Source organism: Pyrus communis, chromosome 15 (genome assembly GCF_963583255.1).
Source record: "Pyrus communis chromosome 15, drPyrComm1.1, whole genome shotgun sequence".
Taxonomy (NCBI): domain Eukaryota; kingdom Viridiplantae; phylum Streptophyta; class Magnoliopsida; order Rosales; family Rosaceae; genus Pyrus; species Pyrus communis.
Genome location: NC_084817.1, coordinates 19,853,792 through 19,873,364, shown reverse-complemented (window position 1 = coordinate 19,873,364; position 19,573 = coordinate 19,853,792). Strand labels below are relative to the sequence as shown.

The following is a 19,573-nucleotide window of genomic DNA, read 5'->3' as shown; positions in this document are numbered from 1 at the left end:
GTGTATGTTCACCAGCACCGCATGCTCGCCTTGGATCCAAGATAGGTGCAAGCCTGTCGTACAGACCACATTAGGTGGTTCCGACTTGTAGGTGACCCGCGATTATCGCACAGCTTCACGTGATCGTAGCACTAGAGCATACATATATATAATACACCCAGCTTGTCGTACAGACCACGTTAGGTGGTTCCGACTCGTGTGCAGATTCAGTTATTGAGTTGAGAGTGGAGCTCTAGATTCAGCCGTACAGGTCACGTTAGGTGACTCCCGGCTGCCATATTATATATATTCGATGTGAATTACGCTTGAGCATTTATATTTGATTATGAGATTCTGTTGTGGCATATTCTCAAGCATGAATGACATATTGTGAGCATGAATGGCATATGTGGAGCATGATTGACATATCTATACATACGTATATATGTTCATTTTCTGGGAAGTATACAGGTTTTACGGCGAGGGGTTAGAATGTATTTTGCTAAAGAGTTTTCAAAGAACTTTGTTTTTGCCCACTCACGCTTTTGTTTTGCGCCCCTCCAGGTTCTAGTGGTCTAGAAGGTTCGGTGGTTTATCCCAGAGGGCGTCCCGGCAATTTCTGACAGACATTCACCATTGTAGGGTCACCTTCGGGTGTACTTATGTCGTATCTTTTCCTTTTGGACTGTTGTAGACTTGCTCTGAATTGTGTCTCACATACACTAGTACTTTGTATGTTATTAGGTTTTTAATTATTCGTACTTTTATTTTACCTTCTCATTAGCTTCCGCACGCGCACATGGTTACGTCACCTTCGTGTGACGGCCAGCACGCCCTGATCTCGGTCGGGGTGTGTCAAAAAACCCTTTTTACGTTCCACACTTCTCTTCGGTTTTTATTGTTGAATTGAATATATTGCAGAAAATCTAACAATGAAAATTAATATAGCGTATGAAGAAAAAAAAAAAAAAAAAAAACCTAGATGGCATCACATACTTGAAAAAATCGGAAATGAATTTTCTCTAGATCTCTTCCACCAAATCCACTAAATCAGGGGATCTGGACTATTAAAATTTGATCCAATAACTACAAACACGGACTCATTTTTAAAGTTATAATAACTTTGACCGTTTGATCAAATTTTAATAGCTCGAATCCTCTAATTTGAAAATTTTGATTAAAGGGATTCGGAAATGATCTATTTATGAAAACAACCATCTTTTAAATCATTTGCTGATTAAGCTTAATCAAATGCACCTGAAACACTCTTGGTTCTGGCCAACCATTGATGGCTACTTTTAAGGTCGAGACATATCCGTATGTCACATCAACCAAAAGTATTCTTGTACCCTATATACGGCGGGATACCCCTAGACCTATTGCCATCTTAACCTGCCAACCCTAAATGAGTAGGCCATCGATGATAATACTAGCAAATGAGATACAATTGTCAGGTGGAGTATGGTTTGAATGGTCAAGCTCCAAATAATTGGGGTTCATGTGAAACATTGGATACCAACTCCTTTTTACCTTATAAATCATGTATATACATTTGCCTAATTTTCCCTTTCGTTCTTCTTTTAGTTTTACCATCCCTTTTGCTCTTTCTGCATCATTTCCACGGTTTGTAACATAAAAGTGAGGAGCACCTAATTTTGAATTCGTGTTGCTATCTAAAATAGGAAGTGGTTCTCACTCTCATGATGCGTGGTCAAAATAAACTCGATTTTATTGGTTTTTAATAGTAAAAATGTAGCAAATTTTACACATGTGTAACATATATTTAGTAATTATTCGTCGTTGATGTATATAAATTTCATGTTAAGTACGCTAACATTAAAGAAACGCCTAATTATAAAGTTATTGGTGCTAACCGTGAAGACAATTGTTTTGTAGCAAGATGGAAGAGAGGAGAGTGAGAGGGAGACGAAGAGGAAATTGCTCTTACTCATCCTATTTCCAAACGAGTGGACTTATGAGAGCAATTTCATTGCTTTGCCCTTGCCCTTACCCCACCCTAAAACGGGACTTGCTCTTAGAACTGAGGATTTTCAAAGCTCAACATTTAAGGGATGACATTATAACTACACGGTGTTATAGTTTGTTCCAAATGATGATATAAGGTTATGTTGAAATTTCCTCCCTCACATTCTTTAGTGTAGATAATATCGTTTGTTAAAAAAAAAAAAGGTCATAAATTTTTTTTTGTAACTTGAGTTATGGTTATATGATTAAGGATGAAATACTATAAATCATAACGCATAATTATTTTCTAACATGGTGTATGCAATTTCTTCCATTCCCTATTATTATTTAACATCAAACTCATTGTTTATTTTCTCAGCATTTGAGATTTTCTTGACGAAAGTCTTTTACAAAGGCTCACAATTTATATTTTGTTTTCTCTGTGATATTTGTCTGATAGTATATCTTTTGTAAAATGCAATTTTTATTCTTGATATTCACGTCCGACTTTGATTAACATTTTTAATTGTCTTTTATACTATCCTATGGTGTTTTTTTATCGAGACATCTATTGTTTAGAAAAAATGAAAACTTAAAATTATACCAAAAAGGGCAAGCACGCCAAAAAGCTTATGAGAATGAAAATGAGAAGGGCAAAGCTCTAATAAAAATAAAATCAGGAGGGTATCTTGGTAATTTCGAATGTATAGTAGCATGACACGTGTGCAATGCAGAAGAAGCGTCCCGACTCTGAGACTAGCCAACCAGATTTACTGGCGCGGCTTCGTTCGAACCCAACGACGTCTTTAACACACCGCAAATAATGTCGTTGACTATTTGACCTGACTCCAATGGCACGCCCAGGTGGGGTGATGATAAAACCACGAGTCGGTGACGGGACGGGGTCACCCCATTATAGAAAAAGCAAAAAGAAAAGGGCAAAGAAGTCGATCCCCCAAGCAGGGATATTTCTGGAAACTCCGTTTCTATATAATCCCACCCTCCGTGTCCTCCTCACGTTTTAGCCTTCGACTGTGCCTTCAATCTATACTCTCTCTCTCTCTCTCTCTCCTGCTTGTTGTGAAAGCTTCCGGAGCGCTGTAGTTCAATCGCGTTCCCTCAAGCAATCTCGCTTTCGAATTGGGTTTTCTGCGCTGTAAGTTTTCTCTTCGATTTCACAGCTTTTGATGGCGGATTGGTCGATTTATTCATGTTTTTGGATCTCGACTTTCTGTTTGTTTCCCGAGAAAATGAACTGGAAAATTTCCGGGATGAAAAGGCTAACATTTTTTTGTCTGTCGCTTCGTTTTCCATTGCAGGGGATTAAGGAAAAGGTGTTGGAGATCCGTAGACTTGTACTGTGGGTAAATCCAGAACAGCATGCGGTGGTGGTTGAGTCTCTCTGTTGATATTGTTCGTAAAGTCATCTCTTTGAACCTTTACTGCAGAGTAATTCTGTAATTCTTCGTTTTACTGAGCAGTGAATATTTAAATTCCTGATAACCCTTCAATTTTCTTACCATTTATCTGAATATTTTCCATGGGATCCACTTTTTTCATCGTCGTTCCTTGTTATGTTCGTCAGATCAGTTGATTTGAATCCGAAAAGCCTAAATCTTTAGCTGAAATTCTGTTTAAATTCCCTCTCATTCGCTTGTATTTGGTTAATTTAGCTTAAATTCATCTACTCTTTTCGTGTTTTCTCCGTTTGGTTCTAGTTGATCAGCCTTCACTCTTTCGATTTTCGGGTTCACTTTTGTGTCAATCAATCAGCTCAGAGTTTCTCAGATTCGATTTGGGATTTAGTGTATTACTCTCTGTTGCAATAGTTGTTTGGAAGTTGTCATTCCAAAAAAATTGAAGTGCCGGGAAGTTGTTTAGTTATGGTGTGCCAAGCAGCGAGCCAAACAAGATTTCGGGCATTGAAACACGAAAATGGGATTGATGGGAGCGCCACCATAATTGTTAGAGTAATAGCATGCTTTCAACCTCTCCAGGATTGCCAGGTTAGTCAAGCTCAAGCATAATTTGCTACTTGTTATCCCAAAACTGTCATTTGAAGGATTAATTCGGGTTTATTCGTTCTGTTTTTTGCGCTTGATAATGGTTGATGGTGCCTAATATATGATTGTTGGGTATTTTCCAGGCTGAATATTTTCGACATTTGCTGAAACCCGTAACGTAGGAAGATTGCTGTGTATTGTGTTCAAGTTGAGCTGGATATTTTAGTTTATTTCATTCTTGCTGAAAGTGAGACATAAATCAACTATTTCTGTTTGTACATACGTCCTTCTGGTACGTTTTATATTTCCGATTTGATGGATTGTAGTTTATTGTTTTTGGTTTGTTTTTTCGGATTTCTCTTGAGTTTTTAGAAGTTTGTATATTTGTGTTTGGACTTGTAGGTGGTTGTTTTGGTTGGATGGGTGAAAATTTTGGAACCTGGATTCGTCAGCAGCATCTTGGCTGGCAACCACCCGATCCGAATGCCATTGTTGCTCCACTTGGCTTGGGGCAACAAAACTTCGTTTCTGCATATGGGAAACTAGGCACTAATACTATGCCACCATATGCATCTTCCGAGTTGCCTCATCCACAAGTCGGCAGACCAAATGAACCTCACGGCTCGTTCTATTGCTTACCCCGTATCAGACAGGCCTTCATGCCTGCCACCGACAATGGTCTCAAAGATAGAGTTTCTTCTGCCCATCATGGAATTCCTGGGGAGACATTTGTGCCGAATGCAGACAGTGCCTTTGAACAGAAGAGACTCCTTGTTAACAATCCTTGTGGGGATCAGGCAACTTTGATCTTTAGTTCTGGGATAGTGAATCCCATGCGGTGCCGTACTTCTTGGAATCCGTTCCAACAAGGAGCTTATTATTTGGATGGGGATGATCCTCGACATGATAGAGATTTTAAAAATTTATCGGGAGCAGTTTTGACCGATGAATTCAAAGGAAAGGATGAAAATGGTGCTGAAAGTGAGATGCATGAAGACACCGAAGAACTGAATGCCTTGCTCTACTCAGATGGTGATAGCGATTATACCGAGGACGATGAAGTTACTAGCACAGGCCATTCCCCTAGTACAATGACAGTTCATGACAAGCAAAATTGGTTTGAAGAAGTTGCTAGTTCTGATGGAATGAATAAAAAGCGGAAGCTATTTGATGAAGGTTATGATCATGTACCATCCATCATGGACACTGCGAGTTCCATGAAACACAACCGACCTCTGGAGTTGGAGGATGATGCCGAATCCAGTTGTGCCTGCAACAGAAGTTCTGGATTGAGAGAAGTGGATTCCTTTACCAGCAACAAGAAGATGAGAAAGGAAAAAATCCGCGAAACCATTAACATTCTGCAGAAAATAATTCCCGATGGTAAGGGAAAGGATGCGATGGTGGTGCTGGATGAAGCAATCCACTACTTAAAATCGTTGAAGCTCAAAGCCAAGGCTTTGGGACTCGACTCTCTCTGAGCTTCAATACGTCACTCACTTCCAGCAGTGCTTCTAGTAAGCACTTTGTATCACTCATCATCAGTTCTTGTCAATTAGTAATATAGTTAAAAGTGATTATGGAGAATAAGTCCTGTGTACATGTACTGCTTGCGGATGGCGTACGACGTGAAATAGGTTCCGGCTAGGGTGGCAAAAGCGGGAGCGACCCGGGAGAGGAAGAATCGAGCTCAAATCCCCTCTTGATGAAGCATTTGTTCAATGATTGAAGTGGTGAATGATTTGTTTATAGGGTTAAGAGAAAGTGACAAGCGCACCTGGGGGAGAAAGGAGAGCATGGCATGCATTGGCATGGGGACGGGGTGAATTCAAAGAGAAGAATGGGAGGGGCCCCACCGAAAGAGGAGAAAGAGTGCACGCCCCTTGTGTTTTTTAGGTCCCAACACTTGACTTTCCTCTCACTTTTTGTGTTTACTTGTTATCTCTCTCTCGGTGTACAGCTTTGCACGGCAAGAAGGCCTTCTCCAGCTCCATCATGCTGCCAGCTTGCCACAAGGGGTCCCAAAACCAACCATCCTGTGTTGTGCAGAAACAAAACATTCAATCCATGACAGCCAAGTGAGCAGAGGGAAACCCACATGGGGTTTTCAGTAAGGAGTAGTTACTGTTTACTGTTACTCGATGGCGAAATGACAGATTTACCCCATGAGAAGACGGGGTTACGTTGCGGCAACTAAAGAGACTGACCGCAATTGGTTTGACTTTGTTTCAGTTAGTTTAGCACGAGATCGCTTCACACCTCGCGGTGCTTACGCCTCTCGCCTATCGAAGTTGTGTTTTAGACTCTAGTGATGTTATTACTGTGGTTAATTTCAGTGTGGTTTTTGGGGGAGGGGGATGTAAATTACGTGTGTTAGGAGTTACTGTTGTCCTGATGTCTATGTATTTACGTCGCGTGCAAGCATTTATGATACGAGACAGCGATGTGTGTTTCAATATTTGTGTGTCGTGAATCATGTGATTGTGATTCCCCTTGGTTTTTGTTGTATGAGATGTTGTTGTCTCCGAAATTAGAAATATTTTCTTGCATTCAGTTGTGTAATTGAGAGGGACGAGCGTGCGTTTACGGGGGAGGGACCACTGGGTTTGCATTGTTAGGGAGAGGAAATATACGTGCGTGAAGGGCAGGCGTGAAGGGCAGGGGTAAGTTAAAGGGAAATTATTATAAACGATGACTATGATGTAATTGTTTTCTGAAAACCAAAAGTCTAGAATGCGTAGATGATGTTTTACTGCAGTGGTGGAAAGCGAACATGTCTATGCGCTATAGTACGAGTTCAATTCCCATCGAACCTTCTCTTCTCTAACAACTAATAATTTAATCTATTACCGCTATTGATTTTTAGAAAAATGAACATATCCAAAGATCCTCAAAATGAAGGCAGGGAGTCATCCTTAAAACAAGTGAGGGTGCGTACAGGTAGGACGCCACATGTTTATGGATTAAGCCACGTGTGATTTGGAATATTTTAGTGAGGCGTATCTACGTATTAGGGGATCCAAGAGTAAATTGGAGTGTCCAAATCAACAAAGGTGTCCAAAAACAGGTACTTAAATTAAAACCACTCCTCACTAAAGTATTCCAAATCTCATGCGAAGACAAATTTTCTTTGTAATGGAAATTGGAGCCCAAGTTCACTTTAGCCCGCAAGAGAGAACGGCCCATCCTCTGAGTTTCAAACGCAGCTCAAGCCTTGTCGTAGAGTCCATAAACCATGACTTACGAAAACGACATGCCGTATTCCTGACGACGATACAACGTGACCCACGGCTCAACCATATTAATCACCGCCAAAAAAGTGATCAACGGTGGTTAAACACCACGCGGACGTCTCACAGCCGTCGATCTCACTTGATAGTAGAAAGTAGAAATAAATAAATAAATTTGTTAAAAAAAATAAATTAAAATCGTAAAGGAAAAGACCGGGTGTTCGTGTTCCTGAAAATTGGACAAGGAGGAGAATCGAGAAGCTTTTCTTCTTCTGCAAGTAGCTTACTGAAGATTATCGGACCGGTACACTCGATCGCGTTTCGGTTTCGGGTTTTCGGCTCTTCCATCTTCAATGGAGGGTGTGCCTTTTCACGACGGCAACATCCACGACTTGATTGAGAGACGATACGTCGACGTTCGGCACGTATGTTCTTCGTCCTTCCCTCTGTTGAGTTTTGGAAATTTTGGCTCGCAATTTGGCATGGATTTTCGTGTTTTTGTGAGGATTGCGTGACTAATTTTGCTTTCTGTTTACAGGATGCCAATCACAGGTTGCAGATGCACTCGTCGTTGGTGCGAAGGCTTTCGCAGGAAAGGGAATTGGAGGTTGGTTGGTTTCGATTTCAGTTCCGGCATTTCATTTCGCTTCCAGTTAATGTAGTAAATGCGAATTCATGTGATGTGAGGTGGAAAATGTGATAATCAATGGCAGTTGGAAAATTGTTAGTTGAATTATCCATCTGGTTCTTCAGTTGTTAATTGTGTGTTTAGGGTTAGAGGGAACGCGGTTCGACCGGAAACTAGGTTCTTGATGATGCTACTATTGACTTATGAGTTAAAAAATTGTATCGGCACTTCATTTGAAATATGATCAAGTTGTTTTTTCAGGATTTTAATTTATGGACTATGTTGAACTAAATTGCTGATTGGGCGAAACACTACCGCAATTGTACTCTTCTTTTTGAATATGAGTTTGAGACTGTAATGACACTAGTCGGGCAGCTCAGTGAACTTTTAGTGTAGTGGGGGAACAACTGACAGTCAAACTTCTGCACATGGGGCTGAAGTCGTGATTTTTTTAGTTTCTACGATTCAGGGCACCTAATTTTCTTACTGAGGTTCAGACTGTAATGACACTTCATTCTTTGCTTTTATGTGCATGAACAAGTGTGAAAATCTGATTGGTACTCAAATTTATTTGGTACATCAAACTAATATGATTTCTATTGTTGAGCTTCCGGTGCGGAGGTATGGTTTGGAAATATGAAATTTGGCTGTTGCATAATCAATTTGAAGAGACATGTCATAGTCTTATGTTTTAGCTCATTTCCTATGTTTACTTTTCTTCTTTGGACGTGATTATGGAAAAAAAAAAAAATTCCACTGAGTTCAAAATTGTTAAAGTTATATATATATATATATATATATATATATATATATATGTTTACATTTCTATAATTATCATTTTATGATTCTCTCTCTTTCTCTCTCTCTCTCTCTCTAGGGGCATCAAGGTTGTGTTAATTCCATTGCTTGGAATTCGAATGGCTCGCTTTTAATATCTGGATCAGATGACACACGGGTTTGTTAATTACTTAATTCCATGATATTACTTATAAATTTATAACATTTCCCAAGTGATTCATAGTTAGCACAGAAATAGAAGAACGATACATGAAGTAAGGGGGATTGTAAAATTTTACATAATATGATATTTTCGTGGTGTGTGCAATGTTATTCTACATGGTTAAGATGCAGACACTTTCAGAACCATCCTATTGACTTGGATACATGTGTTGAATTTTATTGAAATTATATATCTCATGGATCACATATATTTTTTCATCGAGAATTGTTTTCACATTGCATTACACTGCTCCCTAAGTCACTACTTCTGCAAAGATGAAGAAATATGGATGGGATAGATGGTGCTTGAACAGAAGTTAAGCATTCTTTTCCGTTGGAATAGTCTTTTGTTGTCGCAGTCAAAAGCTTGGTAACACTTTGTAAAGGGAAAGTGAAGATGTATATTTGTGAAATGCAGCTGTATATGTACTGCATTGTGACCATGTTATTAATGCCTCCGTATTTTGCAGATAAATATCTGGAACTACTCTAGTCGGAAGCTTTTGCATTCTATAGAGACTGGGCATTGTACGAACATATTTTGTACAAAATTTGTCCCTGAAACTTCTGATGAGCTCGTGGTCTCTGGAGCTGGAGATGCAGAAGTAATGATTAAACATTTATAAATTGTGAATGGAACACCCTATGCTTACACTTAATACTAAACATAAGTTAAACTTATCTTTTCACAGGTTCGATTATTTAATTTGTCTCGTTTAAATGGGAGAGGAACTGATGATAATGCTATTTCTCCATCAGCTGTGTATCAATGCCACACTAGAAGAGTAAAAAAGTTAGCTGTAAGATTCCAGATTGTAGAGAAATTTCACGTCAAATTTTTGTGTGGTATCTTTAATGACTCGAGAAGAAAATTATGTTTTGTGGGGTTGTTCTCGGTTTTATGAGTATCAAACATGTCTCATAGTTTCTGCCTGCTACTTATTGCAGGTTGAAGTTGGAAATCCCAATGTGGTATGGAGTGCAAGTGAAGATGGAACTTTGAGACAGCATGACTTCCGAGAGGGTACTTCTTGCCCACCTGCTGGATCCACTAATCAAGAATGTCGCAATGTTTTGGTAAGTACTTACGTTAATTAGATCTTATACTTCATTTAATATAACATGAAAACATCAATTTGTCATGTTGTAAACTCAGGTATAAACTCAGGTTATAAACTCGGGTAGTTAAAATTAGACGGAACTCTGAAGGGGATCAGGGAATGTTAAACTGGGGTTTATTTTGATGGATAAAAAAACTAATAGCAAGTCAAAAGTGTGAGTAGCAGGACAGATGTGGAAAGCATAAAGGAATATGGAAAAATTTGGAGATGAAACTATTGGTTTTCTATTATAGTTTAGAAGGGAAGCATATATTTTTTGTGCCCTCAATAGGGTTTTATAGGACTTTTTTTTATTGAATTTCAACAGTTAGATTAACGCTTCATGCTCACTACATATGCCAAATTTTTGGTCATTCTAATCACTAACATTCCTTCTATATTATATTAGCATTAGGAGTTTTTGACTTTTCTATCTTAGAAATCAAACCTTCTTACTGGAATAAGTCTACATCGAATTGCTTGAAATTCGACTTCGAAAAATTAAATCCAACGAATGGATTAACAAATTAAATTTATTAAAAAGTCATTCCGTGATGTAAAATATAGAAACAGAAAGCTTCCTCTGTAAGTTTTCCAATTGTATTGAATGAAGCCTTAGCTGCCTTAGGCTAGTTACAAGAATACCCTCAACTACCTTAACTAATTACAGTTACTAACAGAACTAATTACATTTAGCTTTAATAAACTATTTAACAGTAACTGTATTGGATGACTTGTCATTCTCCCTAATATAAAACTCATTAACTTTTTTCTTTTTATTTTATAAGGAATAAAAACCATTAGTTTTATGTTCGTGTTAATTGATCATGCTCCATAGTCCATATAACATTTTCCTATAGTGATGATTTCTTGAGAATGGATATCTAGCTAATGTTGTCAAGGAAATATGGCACTTCATTATTTTGTGACAATTTCATCAAACTTCTTGTAAATTATTCGTTACATCTTGTCAAGCAGCCACAGAGAAGGAAGTTATAATAATGAAGATTAATGTTCTTAAGGGATTTCATCTTGAATTGATACTCGACCAGTAAATAAAGCCATTGGCAAGCTGTAGAATCCAACTTTATCTAGACTACTATGTATTACAATTTACGAGGAATAGATATGTATAAACTCCTGATGTGTCCTTGTACCTAGTATTCTGTGTATATTTGTGTAAAAACTAAATTTTATTTCCATATTTTCAATACATGGTAGTAGCAATCTTTACTTGGCACCAGGGTAGGAACTTAGATGTGTAATCTTTCTTTTAACTGGGAGTTTGTTTCTCAAATGTGCCATGTCCATGATTGACTGGTAATTTGTCTAGGTTGATGAACTTCTATTTAAAATCTTCATGTCAGTGAATATTTCTTTTCTTCTCTCTAATACTCTCAAAATGTATTTACAATACAGTATTGATGAACTTTCTCCATTGAGTCGCATTAAAAATTTACTTTAGCAAAAAAACTTGTGTAGATTTGATAGTTAACCATTCTTTTGCAGCCTGGACCGTTGGGTGCTTTCTATTTCCCTCTCTCCTAATTCTTTGGAAATCATTGTTTACAAATATATTCGTAATGGCAGCTTGACTTGCGGTGTGGAGCAAAGAAGTCACTGGCTGATCCCCCCAAACAAAATTTTTCTTTAAAATCTTGTGATATCAGTTCCACTAGACCTCATTTACTCCTAGTTGGCGGGAGGTACTTTGCTGTTGTTGGTTCTTAATGCAATGAGTTTATATAACTTCCTTCTGCTCTTCAATTTCAACTGAATCTCGTCTTGAATGTTTGCAGTGATGCATTTGCACGTTTATATGATAGAAGGATGCTGCCACCACTGACATCCTGTCGGAAACGGACAGCGCCACCTCCTTGTGTTAACTATTTTTGTCCAATGCATCTCTCTGACCGTGTTAGTTCAAAGTTCTTAATACTCAATTGCATCCTGTCTTCATAAGAACTCAAATTCTAGTTTTTGTTTGGTAAAAAGTATGCTGGTTGTGCTTGCATCAAACTATTTGATACAATGTTTGGACGTTTTGTTCTTTCTTTTATGGATTACAGTTTAAGTCAGAGATGTTACAGCGTTTAGCAGGAAAATTTATGTAAATCTTGCTCAGGTTTTTGTGGATATGCTTTGGAGCACCATTTTCTTTCAATTGTAACTTCTTTTCTCTGACCCCAGAACATTTTTACTCTTTTAGTTGTTATTTATCCTTTTACCTTTTAACAGATAACTCTTTCATGTCTCTGACCCCAGAACATTTTGACTCTTTTAGTTGTTATTTATCCTTTTACCTTATAATGGATAAACTCTTTCATGCTATCCTAATTATCTTCCCTCCACATACAACCTCTTCTAGGGCAGGCAAGAAGAAGTTGTTGATGGAAGTTTTGGATGTTTGATTAGTATGCCTGATTTTAATGTATAACCAGTTGGTTTATCACATATATATTGAAGAAACTTGTATATTTTTTCAGGGACGTGCTAGCTTGCATTTGACTCATGTTGCATTTAGTCCAGATGGAGAAGAGGTTCTACTTAGTTATAGTGGGGAGCATGTATATTTGATGAATGTAAATCATGGTATGTTAATTATCCTTCAAACCATTTTGCTTATGCAGTTAAATGTTGTAATTTACATAGCAAAGGTGTAGTTTATTTTAGGATGAAAATATTGTTGGTTAATTTATCATTGATTCAGATGAAGATCCAATTATGATTGGACTATTTATGACAACAAATATATATATATATATATATTTTTTTTTACACAAAGTGTGACAACAAAAATCTTAGATTTCACTTTCTTATTCCGTTATTCGTCAGTTTTCTCTTCATCTGGTTGTATCATATTAGTAAATTCCAGCTAAAAAATATAGATTGGTTTTGCAATTCCAGCTGGTGAGAGTGTTATGCAGTATACTCCTGGAGATGTTTCGAAACTAACGAGCTTCAGTCCTCTACTCAATGGTGTCGAACTGCATCAACCAGCATCCAATGTCTTCAGAAATGATGTTCCTAAAGGGGGCAACATTGCTGCTAGGGTGTGCGTCTTTTCTTATTTAGTTGTTGCATCCTTATCATTTTTATTTTGTCTGAAAGGAATTGGTAGTAGCTGGTATTCTCTTGCAAATCCATTTGTGGCTTATCTAATATAATATAGTTGTTTCAGTTTGAGAAGTGCAGGAATCTAATTCAAATTGCTGAAAGATCCTTGGAGTGGACAGATTATTTTTATGGCATTGAAGTATGCAATGAGGTGTTGGATGGAAACAGTTGTGGTATTTGGCCTACACTGAAGCATGATTGCCTTTGTATTCGTGCGGGATTGTTGCTTAAGGTAATTTTTTATTGTGTGAAGTTACTTGGTTGGAAACATATTCATTAGTTGAAGTTTTCTGGCGCTTGATTTTCCCTTTTTTTTTCCTTTTCCAGCGCAAGTGGAAAAATGATGTTCATATGGCTATAAGAGATTGTTATAATGCTAGGAGGCTCAATAGCTCCTCTTTCAGTGCTCATTACTATATGTCTGAAGCTTTATCGCAGGTAAATTTTGTAGTGCTTCCTGCAGTTGACTGATTACTAATCAAGCCTTTATTACCATCATCTCTGCAGTCATCTTGATATTCCCAATTGGCCATTTTACATTTTTTTTTCCTCCTTTAGTTAGGTTGAGTCATTGTAATGTTCTACAAATTATTTCATGTCACTATATAGTCTTCTGTAGGACAGGATGGATTGAGATTAAGAGGATCAAATTTTTACCAGGTTAACGTGTGTTACAGAAGTTGCAATATTGCAATACAACCTTTTTTTTATTTATTGGAATGTGTTTAAACTTGTTGCCTTTTCCTATATAGTCGTGATATCCTTGCTAGGATTGTAAATCTGATTTTCAAATTTATGGGTGTGTACACCAGTTTCTGTTGTTTGTTTATGTATCACCTATAAATTATTGGTCCCCAATATACTTTGACAACAAGTGCAATTTATATACGCTAGGTTATGTCACTCCAGTGATGGGAGTTACTACAATATATTGAAAGTTGCACAGGAGAAAAAAAAATAGGGCGGGGAAGAGAGAAATTGGTAGATAGAAGTTGAGCATAATTATTATAAAATATTATATTAACCTTAGTTTTTAAATCTGTGGTTATACTTTCTTTGAAAAGAAATCTATGATCATACATGTTTAACATAAAAGGGGTATAATTGGCATGGTTCTTAGACTGTAAACCTTTGTCGGCCTGGGTTTATAATTTACTTATGAAAGTTATTGTAGACCATTCATTTATGTTGTTCTCTTGAGGGCCTAAATTTTACTCCTATAATGCTGAGAAACTGTTTGTTAGTTTATGACTGAAACAAGGAAATGCGATGAGCTTGTACCTGTCTTTTTGTTTGTGTTTGTGACTTATTGGTTGGTAATTTCTGTTTCCTTGCAGTTGGCTAAACATAAAGAAGCTCTGGAATTTGCTATCGCAGCCCAATCTTTGGCTCCATCAAATTCTCAAGTAGCAGAACGATTGGAGCATGTAAAAAGGGATCTTGCTGCAGGTTTGTGACTTTCAGTGTTTTTGCCTTGTGCAATCCTTTGGTCCCCAAATAGTTTTTCAATTGATCAGCTTCTAATTTTATTCAGTACAGTAGTGTTGGCTTGACCATTTTAAGTAGACTAGAACTAAAACATTTGGTGTTTCCCTCTTAACCTATTGTTCCTGTTTTTTGAATAACTACAGCATACTGGAATGACAACAATATTTTTTAATAATTCGATATGTTGTATAATTTGGGGATGCATACATGGGTTGTAGACATGCCAACTTCCAAAATCTCGATGTTTTTACTTTTTTTTTCTTTTTTTTCTTTCCTTTTTCATCTGCACAAAGGCATTTTTTGTTGTTACTTGGGGAAAACCATATTTGGAAAAATTAAAATAATTGACAATATAAGAACTGTTGTAGTTTTCTATCTAAATCTTTAACAGTTCAACACCTTCATTTCTTCTAAATGAATAATGTGAATTGGGGATTGATTTCTAGCCATTAATTTAACTAATCAAAGAAGAATTAAGGGCCAAAATTAGTGACTATGAGATTCAATGTACTTCGCTGATGGTAGTTGGATTGCTGAGCCAATTGCCAATCATCCTATAAAATGAATGCGTTGTAAATTGACATGATTTGTAAAGTAATATTTATGGCATCTTTTGTATTGATTCTTTATTGTGCAGTTCTAATTGTTTGTTTTAATGTCTAGCTGAATCTGAAAGAAATGGTAAGCCAAATGATGGAGCACCCAGGTCTGAACCTCGAGGCGAAAGAGTACTATCACTGAGTGAAATACTCTACCGATCAGAGGGTAATAGTGATGTTTCACAAGATGGTCCAAGATCTGAAAGAGAAGATTCTGATTATGATGAGGAATTGGAGTCGGACTTTGAAACGTCGATCTCAGGTGATGAAGAGCATGACATTGAGCCCAATATTCTACAAGGAAGCTTAAACTTGAGAATTCATCGAAGAAGTGATTCTGCTAGAGAAGTTGGTGGTGCAAACTGCTCATCTGGATCCCCTTCTTCGTCGTCTCAAAATGAAAGACTAACATATCAGGTTGCTTTCATACTTCTGATGCGACTCTGGTGTTTTCAGATTGATGACATGCAATGCTGTTGTCAGCCTTATCTTATATGCCATTGTGCTGATTTTTATCTTGTTGCATTCCTTCTTTGTTTACTTGTTGAGGATTGATTATGATTTCTTTTTTGATTGTTTGTGAAATTGGTCCAAGTATAGGTTCACTTTGTTGGATGGTATAAAAACGTTGTTGACTTCTATGTGATCTGTTCTATAATTTATTCCTCATTCTAGGTATTCATTGCCCAGCCACTGATTCTTTCTATGCCCTTTTCTGTGATAAGTCTTCATAAATCCTTTAATGAAGCAAGAAGAAAATTTATTTTTTATGGCTTAAGCACCAGCTTAGAAAATTAATGTAGAGGTTAACTATATGTTTAAATGCAATTATGATAACTTGGCTTCTTACTATTTAATTTAGGTTTCCTGTTATATGAGGACATGTTGGTATATGAGATTGCCTTTCTATTATAGGAGAAAATGTTGGATATGAGATTGCCAATATAAAGATTGGAGTGGAAGTTGTTCTTAGTTTAATTTTAGTTCTATCTTAATTTTCTCTGTTCTTAATTTTACATCACCATTCAGAAAAGTCAAATTTTTATGCACTGATTCTTTTATTTTATTGGTTGAATAGCATTAACTTTGTGCTCAGCTCCAAATTCGATCCTTTTGTTTTTTCTTTAGTGTCAATAAAATAATTTCTTTAATTTAATACATTCTTGTTTTCTTCTCAAATTTACATTTCAGCCTGAGGCAGCGATTGATATGAAACAGAGATATGTTGGACATTGTAATGTTGGAACGGACATAAAACAAGCCAGCTTTCTTGGGCAGCGAGGTAATTTGGTTTGGTGTTGATCTTACTTAAGAGTACGATGCTATTGAGGGGTGAAATTATTAGTCCTTGGTCATTGTTGGTATCGAATGATAGTATCACAGGTAAAAAAATCTGCATCTTTTTGTGGAATGTTATCCTTTTTTCTATATTCATGAGCTGTGGTAGTGTGTGGTTACTTCCCTTAGATGAATCTACATAGCAGAGTTACCTCAATGGCTCGTCATACAAATGCTACATGGCATCCTCAAATGTATTGGATTTGATCTTAGTCACATCAATATTATTCAGTTTCATTTTTGTTGCTTGACAGGGTGGTTTGTAGGTCTCAAGTGTCAAGTATGGTAACCATTTCATTTGTAGTGTTTAGTTCACTTTTTGTGCTTGAGATATGAAGAAAGTATGGTGTTTGGGGGGTGGTGTGGGGTTTTTTGTGGGGGTTTTGCTGGGTGGGGGGGGGGGGGGGGGGTGTTGTCAAGAAGGGTGATGGGAGGAGGGGAGAAGAAATAAAGAATGAACTAAAGCAAAATCTGAAGTAAAACAACTTATATAGATTTTAGTTTTTATTTTTGTCTTTCCTTGGACATTTCCTCTACATCTCTCCTACCATCGTTCCTTCACTCCTGTAAAACTAAAACAAAAAATGAACTGGTTATCAAGCGGGCCTAAGGTGTTGATACAGAGTCCTATCCTTTATACCTGTTTTGTTATATCTTTCAGTCTTTGCATGATTTCGACTAATGGATGGACTTTTTATTACTTTCTCCTTGTGCATTCTAGTGACAGTCCCTTCAATTTGATTTGTACTTTTTTTATTGGAGGTTAGTCATGAGCTAGAAATAATTCTGGCTTATTTGTTGAGTATAAATGGCTCTTCATGTCTTTCTTATAATTCATCTTGATTTAAAGGATAAAAGTTTGTGTTTCTACCGACATTGCCATGCATGATGCCCTGCATACAGACATTGCCATGCATGATGCCCTGCATACAGACATTGCCATGCATGATGGGCGTTTTTATTTATTTTAGTGAAACATATGTGTGCACTTAACAGTTGGTCCATTTATCTTAACTAGAAGGACGAGCTTGAGTTTCAAAAAGACTGGTTTCATGGTCATGTTGTTATCTCTATTGATTTGCAGGAGAATATGTTGCTAGTGGAAGTGATGATGGCAGATGGTTTGTCTGGGAGAAGCGAACTGGTAGACTGATAAAAATGCTTCAAGGAGATGAAGCCGGTATTGTTTTCCCCTGCCACGGAAAATAATGAGGTTACCAACTTCCCATAGTAGCATGATTTAGTAACATCTTTTTGTCTCTCTCTGCAGTTGTGAACTGTATACAGTGCCATCCATTTGATTGTGTTGTGGCAACTAGTGGAATTGACAACACAATAAAAGTGGGTATTATGAAGTCAACTCTATTTTCTTTCTTTTTTGGGTGGGTTGGGGTGGGGGATTACAGTATTATATTTAATTTGTTATGCTTCATTATTCTAGATTTGGACGCCAAGTGCCTCAGTCCCATCTATTGTAGCTGGTGGAGCAGCAGGACCAGAAAATGCTGACGTTTCGGTAGTCATGGAATCCAATCAGCGCAGATTAAGCCATGATCGCGAGACTATCCTGTAAGATGTGAAAATCCATGACTCTATATGATTATCCCATTTGTTGCAAAACATGCTTTAGTGACAACTATATTTAATTTTAACAAACGTAGTCTCAACATGATGCATTAAATACTGAAACTAATACAAGCATGTGGTGGATAAAATGAATTCATGATTGTGCATATGGCATTTTTGATCTTCTTACTAGTCTAATTCATGGTTTCATTTTAGATTATATATGCATTGTTGATTTTGTGGCTTTGCATCCTCTCTTCTTCGAGTGACTAATGCTGTTTATCTTGGGTACAGCCGTTCTGAAATTTTGGAGCATTTTCGAATGCACGAGTTTGCTGAAGGAAGCTTGCACCCATTTGAGTGCGCTCAGAGCTGACAAGGTCTAGTGGATGTAATGGAGGTAACGATCATGTCTTACGTCAAACCTCTTTGTTTCTTGTTCTTCCCGGACTCCATTTACATGATTGAGCATTTGATAATTGTGAATTAAAATTTCCGTGCAGTGTCTTTGGCTTCATGTTGTCACAGTTTTCTTTTGAGTGTAGAATATTTTGGATTTGGTATCCTGGGACTCACGTGTGTCTCCACAGGAACAAGACATATTAACGTAAATCGATAAAACTACTTCCAAAATTTTTGAATTAAACTTACAAGGCATACATCTACGGTTCTGTTATATTTGAATACAAAAATCTTAAATGTAAACCCAAGTTTTTCGCTAAAACTTCCATGTAGAATTTTAATGCAAGTATAGGACAATCGTCTGTATGGCTTGCCTCAATTTTTAAATTAAACTTACAAGGCATACAGCTACAATATTTTGACGCTGACGGTCAATTCTTTAATAAGCAAAATGCTATGGATATACAGACTACGCTCTCGTCATACTTCGTGGTTGCTTCAGGACTCTGCAGGTTGTGGTATGTGTCCTTCTAGACCTACACTTCGATGCTAATAGATACTGAAGTTTGCAATGTTTTTGTTTTGGACAATGGAGGAGGAAGTTGCTGATTTCATGACATGATACGTATGACTGGTTCTGATCTTTCTTTGTTATTACAGATGCGTTATGGTAGGGATTTTAAACGAAGGGCAATCAGGTTTTTGTTTTCTGTAATGCCAGAAGTTGATCCGATACAACCGATATTGGTGTTGGCAGAAATCTTGTAGGTTATACAGAAGGATTATCGTATCCCTAAATTTGTTGAAAACATAGAGATGTTATTATCCGGTTTTCAACTGTAAAGTTTTTCCAGTTGAAATTTTCTGTTTATCCCGTCTTCGTTTTGTTTTCGTGACTCTCTAAAGTTGAGGAATGAGCCTTCATTTTATTTTTGTGTATTCACTTGCTTTCCTGTTTCATGTACAGAATAAGAAAGTGAAAGCTCCTCCATTGGCCGTACCTGTTTCCATGTGACATTTGATGTTTCTGTCATTGCATTTTTTAAGGGCTTTTTTTGGATGCAACGATTGTGGAGGGTTTAGGTTAAATCCGACAATAGCTTCGACGTATAACGTGGAATCAAACTCGCCTTCTATGGGAGTTAAATTCAAAACCTCA

The 19,573-nt window shown here is 37.2% G+C and overlaps 2 protein-coding genes across 5 annotated transcripts; both read left to right on the top strand.

Annotated features, from left to right (window-relative positions):
- Positions 1–2,954: 2,954 nt before the first annotated feature.
- On the top strand, positions 2,955–6,496 carry LOC137717381 (transcription factor bHLH143-like). Its single transcript, XM_068456740.1, has 4 exons — positions 2,955–3,100; positions 3,264–3,950; positions 4,091–4,239; positions 4,350–6,496. Exon 4 carries the CDS (start codon positions 4,367–4,369, stop codon positions 5,426–5,428), a length of 1,062 nt encoding a protein of 353 aa, XP_068312841.1. The 5' UTR covers positions 2,955–3,100; positions 3,264–3,950; positions 4,091–4,239; positions 4,350–4,366; the 3' UTR covers positions 5,429–6,496.
- An 892-nt stretch (positions 6,497–7,388) lies between these two features.
- Positions 7,389–19,414, top strand: LOC137718192 (protein ALTERED SEED GERMINATION 2-like). Of its 4 annotated transcripts, XR_011065854.1 has the most exons (21): positions 7,389–7,602; positions 7,716–7,784; positions 8,683–8,760; positions 9,275–9,409; positions 9,497–9,604; positions 9,753–9,881; positions 11,495–11,610; positions 11,704–11,821; positions 12,391–12,496; positions 12,812–12,957; positions 13,086–13,253; positions 13,349–13,459; positions 14,359–14,470; positions 15,173–15,525; positions 16,300–16,390; positions 17,531–17,626; positions 17,717–17,787; positions 17,888–18,015; positions 18,307–18,412; positions 18,883–18,932; positions 19,075–19,414. XR_011065854.1 is itself a non-coding variant. In XM_068457693.1 (20 exons), exons 1-19 carry the CDS (start codon positions 7,531–7,533, stop codon positions 18,386–18,388), a joined length of 2,289 nt encoding a protein of 762 aa, XP_068313794.1. In that variant the 5' UTR covers positions 7,389–7,530; the 3' UTR covers positions 18,389–18,412; positions 19,075–19,414. The 4 variants fall into 4 exon arrangements, 3 of the variants coding, with proteins under 3 accessions (XP_068313794.1, XP_068313793.1, XP_068313792.1); XM_068457693.1 differs by lacking the exon at positions 18,883–18,932; XM_068457692.1 differs by having other exon boundaries at positions 18,917–19,414.
- The last annotated feature ends 159 nt before the right edge of the window (positions 19,415–19,573 follow it).